Raw genomic sequence first — 16,645 nt, 5'->3', positions numbered from 1 at the left:
ACGTGATAGCGGAGGCAGCCAAGGCAGCTGCAGGACCGAGGGAAAGGGCATGAGGAAGCCGGAGGGCCCCCGCCCGAACCCCAGCGTGGACTGCACCCCTGCCACGCCCCCCGGGCCGAAAGGGCACCACCCATCCCAAGGAGCTCAAACCCCACCGCCCCGACCCACGCGACCCGATTCCCCTAACTCCTCCCCCACGACGGGCCCAGACGCCTGACTCCGCCCCCATGAAGGGTCCCGAAACGCCAGGCTCCGCCCCCACGACGAGCCCCGGTTCCCCTGACTGCGCCCCTACCACAGGCCCAGACGCCCAGGCTCCGCCGCGACCCCACCACTTCCCGCGCCGCCGCGTCACGCCTTCCGGGCTCGGCTCTCCCGGGCCCCGCCCCCCGCCCCTCCCCGTGCGAGCTCGGCTCCGCCTCCGGGCGCCCAATTTTGACGGCCGGCGCGCGCCGTAGCGGGCCCGGCGCGTGAGGTCAGAGGTCGCGGGGCGGGGCCTGCGTCGGCGGCTCTCTTCTCTGCACAGCGGTTGTCAGCGTCCTGCATCCCGCGTTCCGGTGCCGAGGATGGGTCTGAGCGAGGAGCCGCCCGCGGGCGCCCCGGAGGACGAGCTGGAGGACGGGCCGGAGGACGGGGCCCTGGCTCGCGGCGGTGCTCTCGAGGCCTTCGGCGACAGCGCGGAAGCGCGCGCGCTTCTGGGCGGCTTGCGGGCGGTGCTCGGGGACCGCGGGGCCCGGGAGGGCGTCCTGCAGCGGTTCCGAGGTGCGTGCGGACCCGGGGGCGGGCGAGAGGCCCTGGCGCTGCCCGGGGTGCGCCCTGGGCCGGACCCGCTTCCTTTCTGGTGTGACTGCCTGGGAGCCGGTGTGGCGCGGGGGCGGCCGCGCCCGGGGCGGAGGGCCGCTTGCGGGCGAGGGAGGCGGTGCTGTGGGCCCGGGAGCTGCCGCCCCGCCCCGCGGCGACGGGCGAGCTTGGGTCCTCGGACCGCGCGGGGACCCGGGGCAGGGAGTGGGGCGCATGGGACGAGAGGTGGCGGAGCCTGGTGCCTGACAAAGCCCCGCCAGCTGACAGCCTCCTGCGCGGGTTACCGAGCCGCGTGGCGGCTGGGAGAAGGGCTGAGCCCTGGGCGCGCATCCCCGCCTCCCGGGGCTGAGCTCGGGGAAGGAGGGAAGGAAGGTTTCCCGCCGCTGCCGGCAGAGGGAGGGCGTGGACGCCCACGGAGCTGCACCCGAGGAGGTGCTCGCCTGGAGCTGTGTCGGGGTCCGCGCCCGAACAAGGATGCTCTCGCCCGTCCAGGAACCGGCCCGCGGCGAGCGGGTCCCCCGGCGGGGTGCCTCACTGCGCCTGTCGGGGTTTCACGCTGGACCTTCGACCAGCTCCTCGTCCAGGAGAAGCTGCGGGCAGGGGGGCGGTGTCCTCGCAGTCGCGGGGCGTCCGCCGGGCGGGGACGGCAGCTGTCGCGGGACCGTCACCGGGAGTGTGGGGTGGTGCGCGGCACTCGTGTTAGTAGGGTTTCGTTCTTTAGTGAAACAGTGTTTGCGGACCCTTTTAGCTAAAGAAACTTGTGCACCTTTTGACTCCCGTGGGCTGCCGTGAGCGACGGCCCTCCGAACCCCCGGTTGCCCCACGGCCCCTGCTCGGTTTCCGCGGGGTCCGCCCGTGCACTGGCTCGTGCGCAGAACTGCCCGGCGGGCGGGCGAGTGGCCAGGGCCGGGGAGCCCGGGGTCCTGCGCCTGGGAGGCGGCCACGTGTGGAGGGCGGCAACGCTGCTGCGGGTTCGGGAGGCCGGGATGGGAGGGCGTGTGGCCGGGGCGCGGTGGGGGAGGGGGCATTGGGGAGGGGAGACCGCGCGCGCGACGGTGGCGGGCCTGAGAGGGCGGTGTACCCCGCAAGCCAGGAGCACCGGGCGGGTGCAGGGCCCCGGGGAGCGCGCCCGGGCCGCGGGGCTCTGGGGAGCTCCCCTGAAAGCCGGTGAGGGAAACGCGAGCGTTTTCGGGCTCCCGCGCACGTCGACCTCAGCGATGATGACCCTCGCGTTCCTCTTCCCAGCAATCATGGACAAGTACCAGGAGCAGCCGCACCTGCTGGACCCGCACCTTGGTAAGAAGCCGGGCTGAAGGGGGCGAAAGACAAATACCATGTGATCTCACCTATAAGCGGAACCTAACCAACAATACAAAGATGCAAGGAAAATAAGACCAGCAACACTGAAAGGAAAAGAAACCAACAGAGACAAGAGGGAAGGGGGGAGGGGGGCGGGGACAAGGAAGGGAAGGGGAACGTCAAGGAACTTATAGCAAGGACTCAGGGACAAAACCAAAGGGGAAGAGCTGAGGGAGGGGCCTAGGGAAAGTGGGGGGGGGGGGGAGGCAGAGACAAATGTATTTGAAAAAATAAATTAAAAAAAAAAAAGAGCCCGGGCTGAGGGCTCTGGTGCAGTGGCCCGGGTACAGGCGGCTCGGTGGGCGCCTCTGCCCGCAGAGGGTGCCGCCCGACGGCCTGGGTCTGGCAGGTCAGCAGGGCCTCTGGCAGGGGCGTGAGTGCCACGTGGGAGCTGCTTTTCTCTGAGGCTGTGGAAGGATCTGCCTTTACTCGCCACGTGCGCGGCACTCCGTCCGCCTCCGGCGCATCTTGCTGCACAGGAGCCAGTGCTTTAGGTGGGTCCCCACGCAGTCCTCACAGCACCTGAGCAGGGTGCTGCCAGGAGCGGTGTGGGGGTCCCTGACTTGAAGCCCTCATTTGCTTGTTTTCGGTGAGGAGAGGGCGGGGGGAGGGAGAGACTGGCTGCCTGTGTGTGGGACACACCGCACCTGGGCCTGGGCCTGACCGGGAACGGAATGGGGCAGCCACGCCGCTCAGGGCGTGTTTCTTTACCTTGAGTGCAGGAGGATGGTTTGTGTTTTTTGTATCTTTTCTCATTCTATTTATTTCATATTGATAGTTTTTTTTCCAGTTTTTTTTCCCTGTAAAAAGTAATATACGCTTCTGTTGGTGAACGTGGTTAGGAGGAAAGAAGCAGTAGGAGCTTCGGAGGAAAGGCGGGGTGGGGCCAAGGCCGCCCGGCTGTAGCCTGGCCCCCCGGCTGGCACCCCGTCCGCCGCCCCGGGCCTGGGTCCTCGCCTGGGTCCTCGCCTGTGGACCGGGCTGTCAGCGCTGCCTGCCCCACAGGGCAGCTGAGGTGCAAAGGTGTGAACGTGTCAGTACCACGTTCAGCTTCATTGCGCACACGTGTGCCTTCTAAAAGTGGGCCGGTGCTGTGCGCATCGTTCAGTGCCCAGTGGGTTTTGGAGGAGGTGAGCTCCTAACCCTCCTGTCTGGCGCGGAGCAGTCCTTGCCTGGTCGCCTGGCTGGTGGAGGCCGGACCTCACCCAGTAATGCCAGGACCCAGGTCTGAGTCTCTGTTTCGGGAGCCTTTTTCCCTCTAAAAATCCCCGGAGTCTGGTGTTTCACGATGTGTGCCGTGCCGTGCCGTGCCGTGCCCAGGCCGTCTTTTCTTACAGGGGCAGCTTTAGGCTGAAGGCTCGTGTCCTTCAGCCCGAGGAGCTTTGCTCCTGGGGAATGTTGGGTCACTCCTCTGCTCCTGCTCCTTCTGGTGCACCGGGAGTTGGGTGTTGGATTTGCAGGAGGGATCCTTGGGGTCCATCAGCTTTCTCCTCATAGGTCTGTGGTGTGTGTGTGTGTGTGTGTGTGTGTGTGTTTTAAGATTTTATTTATTTTTAGAGAAAGGGGGGGAGAAAGAGGAAGAGAAACATCCATGTGTGGTTGCCTGTCGTGCGCCCCCTACTGGGGACCTGGCCTGCAACCCAGGCCTGTGCCCCAGCTGGGAACCGAACCCGTGGCCCTTTGGTTTGCAGGCTGGTGCTCAGTCCACTGAGACATACCAGTCAGGGCTCATAGTTTTGCTTGTTGATCTTTGTTTAACCCATGGAAGGAGTTTTGAATTTATGTTGCCAGTTGTTTTTATTTTCTGAGAGCTCTTATATTTACTCTGTGTCCTGCATCTTTGTTGAAGTCACTTATTTTAATATTTGTCATGGCGTCTTGAGGCTCCTCTCTATATAGTATGTCATCTGCAAAGAATGAGAGCTTTACCTCTTCCTTTCCAATCTGGATGCCTCTTTGGACGGCCGTAGCTGGGACTTAGGCGTCACGTTGACTAGGCCTGGTGATGGTCGGCTGCTGCCTCTTGTGCCTGATTTCAGAGCAGAGACTTTTAGCTCCTTGGCTTTGAGGGTGTGGTGATGGCTGCGGCCTTGTGGTGTGTGGTCTTACTGTGTTATGTTCCTTCCGCTCCCACTTGGTAGTTTTTTTAAAGATTTTATTTACAGAGAAATAGGAAGGAAGCATCCATGTGCAGTTGCCTCTTGCACGCCCCCTACAGGGGACCTGGCCTGCAACCCAGGCGTGTGCCCTGGCTGGGGATCGAACCGGCGACCCTTTGTTCGCAGGCCGGCGCTCAGTCCACGGAGCCGCACCGGCCGGGGCCCCACTTAGTTGATAGTTTGGATCACAGAACGATACCGTATTTTGTCAAATGCATTTTCTGTACCTCTTAACGATCATGTGGTTTTGTATTCCTTGATTTTCTTTTCACTGTTTGTCAGACCCTGAGAAGCCCAGAGAAATCTTCAGCTGTAGTTATAGTTGTGTATTTCTCCTTTTAGTTCTCAGTTTTTGCTGGATTTTGAAGCTCTGTAACTTGTCTAAATTAACTTTTTTTTTTTTTTTGGACGTTTGTTTTAATGTTATATTGATGCTTAATTTTATAGCAAATGTTTTATATGTCTTTTTCTCTAGAATGGATGATGAATATGTTGTTGGATATAGTGCAGGATAAGACATCTCCGGCTGAGCTCGTGCACCTGGCTTTCAAATGTCTTTACATCATCACCAAGGTAACACCTACCTAGCACTTCATGGTTGACAGAACAGTTTCTTAGTACAGTTGGTCCAGAAGTTACCTTTCAAAATGTTATTTCTTGGAAAAGATAGTTTGGACCCATAAGTTGTGGGTTTTATCCTTTCTTTTTACCTTATTTTTGGGATCTGATATTAGGGACCCAGGGGGTCCTTTGGCTGCAACAATGTCCAAGGTATTTAGGGTGTTGCATTTGAATAGATCAAGTACCACCTCGGCACTAACTGGGAAGGAAGAGAGACAGACCTATGTGACTAATTCAGCAAAGCTCTTTACAAAGAAGCAGCAAATAAACTTGGTGGAAATGGAAGGGCTCCTCACACTTGAATGGGCAGACGAATGTCCTGGGGACCCTGTCGTCATGAAGGTTCTTAATAGGCACGTCGGGGGGGGGGGGAGGCCTGACTGTCCTCATTTTCACAAGCTCTCAAGAGCCCTGGGCCGGCCTGCATGCGCCGATGGCGGTTTTGACCGAGGGGATGGCTCGGTCATCTCAGGGGTGGGGGCGGTTGGTGGTTCTGCGCGGCTGCCTTGCAGCAGGGTCCCTCCCGAAGGTGCGGGGCCACTGCGTTTTGGAAGAGTCGTCGTGAGCTTGGGGTCCTTTGAGGTCCCCTGGGACTTAGTCTTCGTAGTGGTCAGAGCACAGTCATACAAACGAGGGTGAAGCAACAGCGCTCTGTATGACGTGTTTCCGATGAACCGCAGAGGAGATGGGCTCCTCGAGTTGGGACTCGACGTGTGTGTGAAATGGCTGAAGCAAAAGAGTTCTCCTGCTGTTCGGTCACCCGGGTTGTGTCACTGTGATGCGGTGGCATTTTCTTTGGTCATCGAGTGGCACAGGTGGTGACTTTTGATGAGGAAAAGTAATTTTGCTCCTTTCTGTATTTTCTAATTATGTGACAATTCAATGACTTTTTTTTTAATTTGATAGGTTCGAGGATATAAAACGTTTCTTCGCTTATTTCCTCATGAAGTAGCTGATGTGCATCCGGTTCTAGATATGGTTACGAAGCAGGACCCCAAGGACCATGAAGTGAGTGTCCCTCCCGCCTCCTCGCCCCCCCTGCCTCCTCGCTCCCCCCCCGCCCCCGCGCCTCATTGTCCCCTCTGTCAGTTTTCTCTTATTAGGCTGTTTTGTATCACTCTCATTTTATTCTTTGCCTTTTTTTTTTACGTGTTATTTTATACTTTCTTTAAAAAACAATGCCTTTATAAGGAAAATATGGCCCTGCCTGGCATGGCTCAGTGGGTTGAGCGTCAGCCTGACAACCCAAGGTCGCTGATTTGATTCCCTGTCAAGGCACCTGCCTGGGTTCTGGGGCAGGTTCCCAGCTGGGGGCACACGAAAGGCAACTGGTCGATGTTTCTCTCCCCGTCTTTCTCTCTAAAAAATAAGATGTAAAAAAAAAAAAGAGAATATGCCTCCATAGTACGGTGATAACTATATCACCGTCCAGTTTTCTTTAACTTGAAATACAACTATGTTGGAGGGTATTTTGCTCAGTGAAGTAAGGCAGGGAAAGACAAATGCCATACAGCTTCGCTTATATGTGGAATCTCAAAACAAGATAAATGAGCAAACAAAATTCAACCAGTCATAGACGTGGAGCGGAGCGGTGGAGCAGTGGTTGCCGCAGGGTGTAGGGGTGGAGGGACGGGGAGAGAGAACCACAGATAGATAGTTAGGGAACAGGCGCGGGGCTGCAAAGTAGAGCGTAGGGAGCAGAGTCCATACCGTGGTGACTTTGCATTGTGCCCAGTGGATACCGGACGTACGGGGAGGATCCTTTTGTAAAGTGGTGTTGTCTGACCACAACCCTGTACACCTGGAACTAATTCTAAATAATATTGAAAGTAAACTAATTTAAAAATTAAAATTAATTACATTGGGAGTCACCAAGACCACACCTAAGTGTGATTTGCTGGAACCACTCACAGGAGTCAGCATGTATTGGGTTGGCTCAAAAGTCCGTTTAGTGTTTTTTCAGTAAGATAAAACATACATTTTTCATTTTTACCAATAACTTGATGGAGTCAGATATTTTGAGTATGTCAGCTGTCTCCTGTGTAGTATAATGTTGATTGTTCTCAATTAGTGTCTTGAATTGATTGCTATCAACTTCAGCTGGTCTACCCAACCCTGGAGCATCGTCCAGTGAGAAATTTCCAGCGTGAAACTTCACAGACCACTTTTGATACGTTCAGTCAGTCACAGCATCTTCTCCATACACTGCACACATCTTTTTTTGCATTTCAGTTGCATTTTTACCTTTCTTGAAATAAGCATAGTATGCTGAAAATGTTGCGTATTTTCTTCAGTATTAAAATGACTACACAAAAATTCAATTTTGATAAGTTTTTTTAATGCACGCTGATATGACAGCTGCCACAATACAATTTAACGCAGTTGTTTCAGGTGAAGTTAAAGACAACTAAGCGCTCCTAGAGCCATCTGACAGGAAAAAGCAAACCAACCTTTTGGCCATCCCAGTAGTAGTCCTGTGGCCATTATTTATTACAACAGCGTTGGCAAAGGGATAGGCACCCAGGCAGAGCCCGGGGAAACGAGCAGCAAGCTCCCAGCGCCTTCTGGTTGTGTCACATCGAGCGCTTGTGATTCCCCAGCACGGGGTTGTGACACCCGCGTGACGTGCCCCCCATGGAAGGCCCTGGAGACAGCCCGGGTGTCTGCGGGGGCTGGTGATGTGGCTGCCCTCTGCCGAGCGCACGCTGACACTTCAGGCTCCCAGACGGAAAGCAGGCGATCAGCACAGGCCTTGTCTCTGCGAGCAGTCGAGGCACAGAGTCACCCTCGCCAGGAGGGAACACGTTCCCAGAGCCCCTGGTTGTGACTGCAGCGCCACGGGCGGCCGGCCTGCTTTTGGTGGGAGGCTCGGCGAGCCTTCCCCCTCGCCGCCTCTGCCTCTTGTGCCCCCGTGGGGACTCCAGGGCCAGAGCGGGGCCTTGTCCTGCTGCTGAAACTAAGGCGTTTGTCTTTGATCGGAATTGAGAATTTTTTCTTTTCGTCTTCTGTTCGTACCTTTTTATCTGCTTCCCGCTGTCTCAAGAGGCTGATTGCATGCTGAAGGGTGCCAGGGAAGACAAACTGTCAGGCTGATGTGTCACGATCATTCCTGGTTCACTCGGCTGCTGCTTTGGTCTCCTGCGGTAGCCACGTCCTCATGGCAGAGGCGGGTGTGTTTTCAGGCGCAGAGGAGACACGGGGGAGCTAACGATTGTCTGCCCCCTGCCGCCCTGGCCCGGTGATCGAAGACGTGGAAAGGGCCTCAGTGGGGGGTGTGGCTCACCTCTGCCCTTTGTACAGGAGTCATTTTACTCTGGTTTAACATCTTAGACATGGGAGACCCGCTACATGCTTCTACTGTGGCTCTCCGTGACCTGCCTGATCCCTTTCGATTTTTCGCGCCTTGATGGGAACCTCGTCTCTCCACCTGGGCAAACGCGCATGTCCGTCATGGACCGTATTCTCCACGTAGCGCAGGTGAGTGTGGTTGCGCTCACAGCTGCCAGCAGTTAGTGTTCTCTTCTGCGCGCATGCGGTCTGGAAGGCAGAGTTGAATTAGGTTCACTCTTGACCCTTCTGTGTTTCCTCAACTGCTGTTCAGTGTTTCTCAGTGAGGGAAACTTTCGTTTCATAACTTGTTTTGAAGTTGTGATCATTTACATAGGGGTCAGGATGAATTACTTTAGCAAACTTCATGTCTTTGTAATAGATTCTGCTAATACCCTAATAATAACGATGCCGTGAGAAGTTTCAGGGACAACGGTAAGAGAAAATAAAGGTCCATTTCTCATTTCAGTTTTAATGTCATACAGATAAGACACAGTCACTGTAGAAAAACTAAAATAGAGAAACAACAAAGACAAAATCTCTCAAATTCTATTGCCAGGAGATAACATTTATGTATAGTTTTCATACTTCTGATGTAAATAATATGCATATAGACAGATTACTTGGTTATCTGTTGCTGCTTAAAAAACGGCCCACACTGGAGTCGTCAAACACGCGTTGATCGCCCCCCTCGGGGGCCGTCGGGGCCCCTGGCAGGATCTGCTTCCACGCTCAGTGCTGTCGGCGGAAGGCAGGTCCTCGATGCTGTCGGACCACGGGCCTCAATTCTCTGCTGGTTGTTCCTTACCCCGTGGGCCCCCAACATGGCCGCTTATTCCACATCCCTGCCCGTCTGCCCTCCACACTCTCTTAGATTGGAGGCAAATAACTGTCCAGCCCACCCGGGAGGGTCACCCAGGGCGCTTGTGTCCGCCGGCAGGACCCGGTGTCTCCCACCCCGCCTGCCGCGCCTGCGGCGGGCGTCCGCCGCGTGCCCGCCCTCGGCGGACGCGGTGCGAACCCTTCACGCGGTCACTCACGCCGTCCTCGGCGAGTCAGTTTGCTGCTTCACTCCCCATTTTGCTGAGGAGACAGTAGGCACAAAAACAGCTGGTTCATTTTCTCAGAGATGGTGACCCAGCCTCAGACCCAGGTAATTCGGCTCCCAAGCGTGTGCTCTCTACTGTGCCCCCCTCCCCGCCCCTTGCTCATGCGAACAGGCCTTTGATGTCCTGCTGTCTGGCCCTCAGCAACGTGCCCTGAGCGTCTTATGTCAGAGGTCTCCCTCCCGGTGTTCAAGGGAGAAGGTGCTCGATGGCACCCCAGCTTCCAAATATTCTCTCACAGATGGCGTCTTGCTCTGGGGGCGTCCGTCAGCGGTGTGGCGAGGAGCACCGGCCGGCACGTGTCCCTGTGGGCGCCGGTCTCACGCGGGGTCTCTGGGGGAGGGTGGCACCCTTCTAACGACTTGGGACTCTGCCTGCTGCTGCTCCCCAGAAAGCTCGCCCCAGAGAAAAGCTGCTCTTAGGGTGTTATTTCGAAAACACTTAGTTGAGGTGAGACTTGGAAATCTAAGGTGGGCCTCCTAAGAAAACCTAGGCGTTAGTGTTGAACCAGGAGCCCTTCCGTTTGGGTGGGGACTCCTGACCATTCACGTCTTAAATGCTGATGGCCCCAGGTGTGCTCCACCGACACACGCAGGTCGGTGCAGCTGGGTCACACGGGGTTCACTCTCCTGTTTTATCGAATGTGTTGGAGGCTGTGATGCGCCGGGTGTGGGTTCGGCGCCCTGCTGGGGGCGAGCACAGCGTGTGGCTGCCGCCGCCGCTGGTCCGAGTGTAGGAGCGGTTTGTGTGGCCTCTTGAGCTGGGACTCTCGGGAAGCCACTGCGTGTGGGGCTGGCCTGCTGAACGGGCCCCTTAGACTCACCCTGTCCTTTATCCTCTCTCGTAGTCCTACCTGGTCGTCAGCGACAAGGCCCGAGACGCGGCTGCTGTTCTTGTGTCCAAGTAAGTGCCCACTGGACCTTCTGCGGTGCTGCCGGCCGACGTGTGGCGCGTGCCTGCAGGGGGCGCCCCTGCCCGTGGGGCCGCCGTCCGCAGAGAAGGGCATGGGGTTGGGGAAGTGTTTTCTGCTCCCCAGCACTGTCCCTTTCTTTGAGGGAGCAGCTCTCTTTGGGCGCAGGAGATCTCAGCCTCCGGTGACCACTTGCCAGGTAGGGGCTCACAGGACACGTGACACTGGGTTAGGGGCTCAGAGGCCATCTGACAGGCCCACCCGCTGAGTGGAGGGCAGATTTAGAATAAGTGTAGTAGTTAAACCTGGGGCATGAGCTCACCTTTAGGGTGCTGGCTCTTACACGAGCCTTTCCATGTCATTTATGAGGGGGGACCCAAAACTCTCCCGCCAGAATTCTCCCCCGGAGGGCGGGCCCCGCAGCGCCGGCTCCCCGGCCGGCGGCGTGTCTGGGAGCCCGTCCGCGTCGGCGCAGCGGCCGGCGCTGTTGAGAGAGGCTGCACTCGGTGTCAGGGAGCTGCTCTGTGGAGACTCGCACTGCATTGGCTCACTTCGTGGCGGGTGATTTGCAAGCACATCTGCCCACACCGCGCTGAGCGGTCAGCAGTTTTGCACCAGAGCCGGCAGGACTCCTGCGCTCCTCCCTCCCTATGCACCTGCTCTCGCCCTGGGAGACTTTCTTTTGTTTCCCCGATGAAAAAAGTCTTCAAAGGGAAATGTGTTGCCAATGTAGAAGAAATGAAACAAAAAAACGGCAGAAGCACTAAGAGGCATCAAAATCGACCTGTTTTGAGCCTTGGGGAGAAGGAGTCTTGACAGGTGCGTTGCTGCAGATGGCGAGCGCCGTGAAGGTGACCGACGTGGGAACCTGTGAGCGTGAGCACAGCGCGGCGGGCGCAGCCCAGCGGCTGAGCCTCGGCCTGTGAACCGGCCAGGGGTCCGCGACTCAGCTCCGGGTCGGGGCCCAGGCCTGCGTGGTGCGCCAGGCCCCCAGCAGGGGGCGCGAGAGGCACCCAGGCCGCGCTTCCCTCCCTCTTTCTCACTCCCTCCCCGCTCTCTAAAAATAAATAGATAACATCATAAAAAATACACAGTTTTTTATGAATTCCGGGTTTGGGGGCCCCCCTCGTAGAGATCAGCCCACGCTGTGGGGTGTGCGCATCAGGGGCTGGGGCTGCGGCGCTGTGCTCGGGGCGCAAACCCCAGCCTGTGGTCACTGAGCAGCGGGCTGCGCCTTGCCCAGGCGGGGCCGGGCCGGAGGAGGAGCGAGCGAGCCGCACGAGGTCGTGCCGTGGGGGTCGTGCCGTGGGGGTGGGGACGGCAGGGAGCGGTCCTCCAGAGCAGCCCCGCGTGTGGCGCGGGGAGACGCGAAGAGAGTAAACCGATCGGAAAGCTGGCGGTGGGGGCTCCCTCTGCACTCGTGCAAGTCGGAGACGGTGCTAGAAACGTGTGGGCGTTCCTGGTCGAGAAACGGGCCCCCGCTCCCTCGGGGCGACCTTGGGGTGAGCTGCGTGGCCGCGGCCTCCTTGGACGGAGTGGGACGTGAAGCCCTTCCCTGACGGGCACGTGGGGGCCCGGGGTGGGCGGTGCGTGCGGCGCGCGGGGCGGGGCCTGGCGGGAGGGCCGCGGAGGGAGGCCGGGCACCGCCGTGGCGCCGGCCAGGCCGAGGCCCCGTGCGGTCGCCGCGGAGACGGAAACGCGGGCGGGTTTCCCTGACTGTGAAAGCGATCACGTGTGTTTTGGAAAATAACGGGAAGTGTGAAGTGCAGATAAAACCCGCGTGCACTCTCATCCCCGAGGCGTCGCTGCGTCTGCCCGGAGCCCCGCGGAGTGTGTGGGCGCGTCCCCCCGGGGCGGCAGGCCCGGCTCCTTCCAGCCTCCTTCCCGTGTGGCCACCGCGTGGACGGGTTCTGTCCAGCCTTCTGTTGGTTGGTAAAATGAATCCCGCCACAAACATCCTACATGAAACTGTCCCATTTCGATGGATTCTTAGGGATGGGTTCTCAGGAACGGAACGAGCATTTTAGGGTTTTAAATGAAACTGCTGGAAAGGTCAAGCACGTTGAAAGTCACAAGCTTTTCCTCACTTGTATTGGTGCTGTGTGTGACCTTACAAACGAAAAACGTGTCTGGTCACCACCAGAAACATGGAGGGTGTGGTAGTCTTTGCTGAGCCCGGCTTTGTGGCGCTTCCTGCCAAGGGTGGAGGAGGTGACCCCCTAACCCTTCATTTCCCCTGGGTGGCCTCTGGGAAAGGTGACAGCCAGAGACTCGGGTGCCACGTGGGGACAGGCTGAGCCATGGCGGGACTTGCCCTCGCTGTCCGATGGCCGGCGCGAGCAGGTGTTCCTTGTGGTCCGGCTTTCAGCGCATTGAGCAGGCTCGGCCTGCGGGCCCGGCGGGGCTCTGCTGTCCTGGGCGGGCAGAGTGACCTTGGACCCGGCTCAGAGCTGCCCTTGGTTCGCTTCCTGCCTCCTAGCGCACGCCAGGCAGGGCTGATCCGCATGGTTCTTGGCCTATTTTTTGGTGGGTTGTCATCGTAAGGTCATGGATGAGCAGGGCGGGTGGCTTTTGTCCTCTGCCTGTTTTCTGGTATTTTAAAGTCACGTTCCTTTGTAGAAACTCTTCAACGTAACATGTCTTTACTTTTATTGATCACGTCAGTATTAAAAGCAGACATTTTTGTTTAATTATAAAAGCAGGCTGTGTTCTATGTAAAAAGAAACTTTGGAACATAGAAAATTAGAAAAAGCCCCACACATTTGTAATTATAGTACACAATACGTGTTGTGTTTGTTTGCCTTTTTCTGTGCTACACTCACGTTGGCCGTGCACAGCGCTCTCTCCTGCTTCGTGACTTCATGCCACTGTTGAACAGACGGCTCCGTTGTCATCCCTGCTGTTGGGCCCTGCCAGCTGGCGAGATTCAGGACTTTGTCTTGTTTTGGGCACTAATAGCCCTTTGTGACCTGAATTCTAACATCCATGGGTCTCTTGGTGCGTTTTCTTTTCCACTGGCCTGAGCTTCCTGTGTCGATAAGGTGGGTTATGTCCCTTAGCTGGTTGGTGGCCTTTTACTTTCTTCTTTGGACCGAAGTTTTAATTGTAATGTCAAAAACAGTTTTTTTCCTTTTATTTATTTAGCGATTTTTACTTTGTTTAGTCTTACCCTATTAAGAGATTTTACAGGTAGTCATTTATATTTTTCCACCTTTTGGTTGTTCAATCCACAACTTTTAACCTGTTTGGAATGCCTTTGGTGTGGGGCCACACGGTAGGTCTCCTCCCTCACAGGTAGCAGTTGTTTTGGTGCCATTGTGAGTATTTGCTTTTCCGTTAATTTGCGATACTCTAAAAACACAGCAAGTTCCCAGCAGAGTAGGGTGTGTCGCCTCCCCTGGACTGTTTCCCTCTCAGACCAGGGGACAGAGTTTCAGCGTGTGGTCACAGCACTGACGAGCATCTGGAGTAGCTGACTGTCCCCCACGTGTCCCGTGCGGGTGTTCTTTTTCCCTCCGAGGGCCTCGTTCTGCGTCCAGGCTTTGCTGATGGTTGTGCTGGCCGTGCTGCGGGACTTCGCTCTGAATTTCCGGCGTGGTGGCCGAGCTGCGGGGCCTGAGATGCGACCTCTCCCCTCGGGAGGAGGCGAGGATGCAGAGGTCTCTGCATGTGCACGAGGGTCCTCTGTGGGGCGGGTCCTTGGGTCTCTCCTGCAAACATGTGTTCTTGTTTAGTGAGGAAAAAACCCACAAAACATAAAGTAATACACTTAACTCTTTCAAAGGAGCCTTGGGTTTCCGCCTACCTGTGGGAACTCGCCGGTGGGGCTGTTCGAGGGGCCAGCCCCTGACGTGCAGCAGGCGGGGCTCCGGGCCAGGCGCCGTGGCACAGAGGCGCAGGCGTGACCGGCCGGCGAAGGCCACGGTGGCATCAGCGGGATGCGCAGGGTCCTGGGGGGCGGGGGGGGGGTGGTGAGCGGCCTGAGTGTGCGGCGCTGTGACCAGCCTGTTGGCTCTGGTCCTTCTCAGGCCAGGGCGCAGCGCCCCACGGGCCCCGGGCCCGCACACGCTGCCCTGCTGTCCCCAGCCTGTGGGCCCAGGCAGAGGTTGGCCGGAGGAGCAGGGTGCTGCCGGCGGCCCTTGGCCTGCGCCACTGGGGCTGGGGGACTCTAAGCAGGGCTGTCGCAGACGTCGAGGCAGGTTCTTCCTCACACCCCCCGGCAGGTAAGCTCCCGGAGGTGCAGACTCGGGGGACCCAGGGCGCCTTTCCAGGCCTGCCGAGCTGCAGCGTCTTGGGGTGGGCATGTGAGCTGGCCTCTGACTCCTGCATCCTGACGGTCAGTAAAAACCCCTCGTCGCCGGGGGTCTCCCGCGTGCACTCTGACAGGGGACAGGAGGGCAGTCCCAGCGTCTTTGCCTGGTCTCTGAGGTGGGGACGCACCCCCCCCCCCCACCCGACTTCTGCTGCGGCTCTGTGGCTGCAGGCCGAGCTGCTGCCTCCGGTGCGGGCAGGGGCTGTGGGGCCGGGCAGGCGGTTCCCTGTGTGCTGGGGGGGTGAGCGTGGAGCCTGGAGCCTTGCCACCTGAGGAGGAGGAGGAGGAGAGAGGAAGAAGAAGGGGCCAACATGTCTTGAAAGAGGGATTTGCTTTAGGGCCGGCCCTCCCTCAGCATGTTCTAGGGAGTGTGAGGCCCCCCGCCCCCCGCCCCAGAGCTTGGGGGCCGCCTCCTGCTGTTCTCTGGTCACGCAGCCCCTTGGGAGGTTAGTGCTGTGCGGCCTGCCACCCTCCCCTTCTGTGACCGATTTGTGTCCATTTGCTTGTTTCCTGTGTGTCTGCTCCCAGAGCGCAAGCTCCCCCCGGGGTCAGGGGCCCAGCCCGAGACAGGGGGTCGGGGAGCCGGGGCATTGGTGTGCGGACGGGCCGGGGAGGAGAAGGGCCAGACTCGGGTGTGGGGTGGAGGGCGGCCGCAGGCCCCGGTCAGGGGTCTGAGTGGGTGAGCGAGAGCCAGTACCCCCGTTTAAGCTCTGGGGGCGCAGCACTGAGCACATGCCTGGCATGGGGACCACGGACCCCAGCTGGGGCTGGCAGGCGGTGGGTGACCCACGATGGGGGGGCGTGGGCCTGCTGCTGGGCACCGTGTCTGGGGAAGGAGGGAGCGCCGGGGGGGGGGGCCCTGGCCACCGTGGGGGCCTGCGGAGGTGGTCCTGTGGCGAACGGGGCCTCAGGATGAGGGGGTCCCAGGAAGGAGGGGTGGGGCCTGCGTGCGGTGTGGGAGAGGTCACGTGGGGAGTCGCTCCGAGGCCCACGGTCTGGGCAGCGCCTTCGTCCCTGAGCGGGGGCTGTTGTCAGGTGCTGCGTGCGACCCGCACCACCGAGGGCGAGGGCGCGGGGGCGGGCAGGTGAGCTCTTCCCCGCTGGGCCTGGGTTGGACTGTCACCTGCCTGTGTTCTCTTCTGGCAGGTTTATCACACGGCCCGACGTCAAACAGAAGGCGATGGCGGGTTTCCTGGACTGGAGCCTGTGCACTCTGGCGCGCGCCTCCTTCCAGACCATCGAGGGGGTCGTCGCCGTGGACGGGACACTGCAGGCCCTGGTAAACACTGCCCCTGGGGAGGGGGCCGCCCGCGGTCCGTGTGTGCCGCTGCCCAAACGCTGGGACAGGCCCTGTGGAGCAGACTCCATTCTGAAGCAGTTGGAACGCAGGAAGGTATCCGGCCCTGACAGGACAGGGAGCCCAGTGTCCTTTTCGCGGCGTGGACAGGACCGTGGGGCTGCGGGGCCCTCCGCTCTCTTGGGGCCGAGCCGTCCTGGGCGTGGCCGCCAGGGGGCAGTGGTGTCTGTGGAGCGGGCGCGACAGGCGGGGGCGGGGCCTCCTCGGGTTTCCTGCGGCTCACCTGTGCTAAGGACTGTAATCACTGAGCTGGCTCTGATGGAGTCAGGCGGGTGCCCAGGTTGGGGCGTCTGTAACGCTGGGTGAAACACAGGCCCGACACCCCGCCGTTCCTGGCCGTCCTGCTTTGCTCGCTTGTGGCGTCGCCTCTTCTGGTCTAGGTTCCGCAGAAGGGGGCCGGCGGCCCGCGCCCCGGGGCTTGTGGCCGGCTGGCCCTCCTGCCGCGCCTCCTGCTCTCACCCTGCCGGGGCGCGGCCTGCTTTCCGGGGAGCAGGGCACTGGGGGCTGCATCCGAATGCAGGTGTCCGGGCCCGTGACTCGGTGTGGTGTCCTGTTCCTGGGTGTTGCCCGTCTGCCCTCGCTGGCCGTGGCAGCCCCGGATGAGGTGTAGGAGGCCGCTGGGGAGCGGGGCGATGCTGTGATAACCGGGCAGCGGGCAGGGGCGTGGGGGGCGGGTGCCGACGGCCAGCGAGG

General features: G+C 59.1%; 1 protein-coding gene across 1 annotated transcript in view; it reads left to right on the top strand.

The window, feature by feature from the left end:
* Positions 1-493: 493 nt before the first annotated feature.
* The window catches only part of TBCD (tubulin folding cofactor D), a 120,777-nt gene continuing 104,625 nt past the window's right edge, over positions 494-16,645 (top strand). Inside the window, exons 1-7 of the mRNA XM_054593195.1 lie at positions 494-762; positions 2,047-2,097; positions 4,795-4,892; positions 5,847-5,948; positions 8,271-8,417; positions 10,221-10,276; positions 15,742-15,874. Of these exons, the coding sequence (XP_054449170.1) occupies positions 567-762; positions 2,047-2,097; positions 4,795-4,892; positions 5,847-5,948; positions 8,271-8,417; positions 10,221-10,276; positions 15,742-15,874 (783 nt within the window). The 5' untranslated portion in view covers positions 494-566. The remainder of the gene's footprint in view (positions 763-2,046; positions 2,098-4,794; positions 4,893-5,846; positions 5,949-8,270; positions 8,418-10,220; positions 10,277-15,741; positions 15,875-16,645) is intronic.

Source organism: Pteronotus mesoamericanus, unplaced genomic scaffold (assembly GCF_021234165.1).
Source record: "Pteronotus mesoamericanus isolate MK-2021 breed Mesoamerican mustached bat unplaced genomic scaffold, CSHL_Meso_final scaffold_408, whole genome shotgun sequence".
NCBI classification, from domain to species: Eukaryota; Metazoa; Chordata; class Mammalia; order Chiroptera; family Mormoopidae; genus Pteronotus; species Pteronotus mesoamericanus.
The sequence above is the reverse complement of the archived record's forward strand: the minus strand, read 5'-3'. Positions and strand labels throughout refer to the sequence as shown.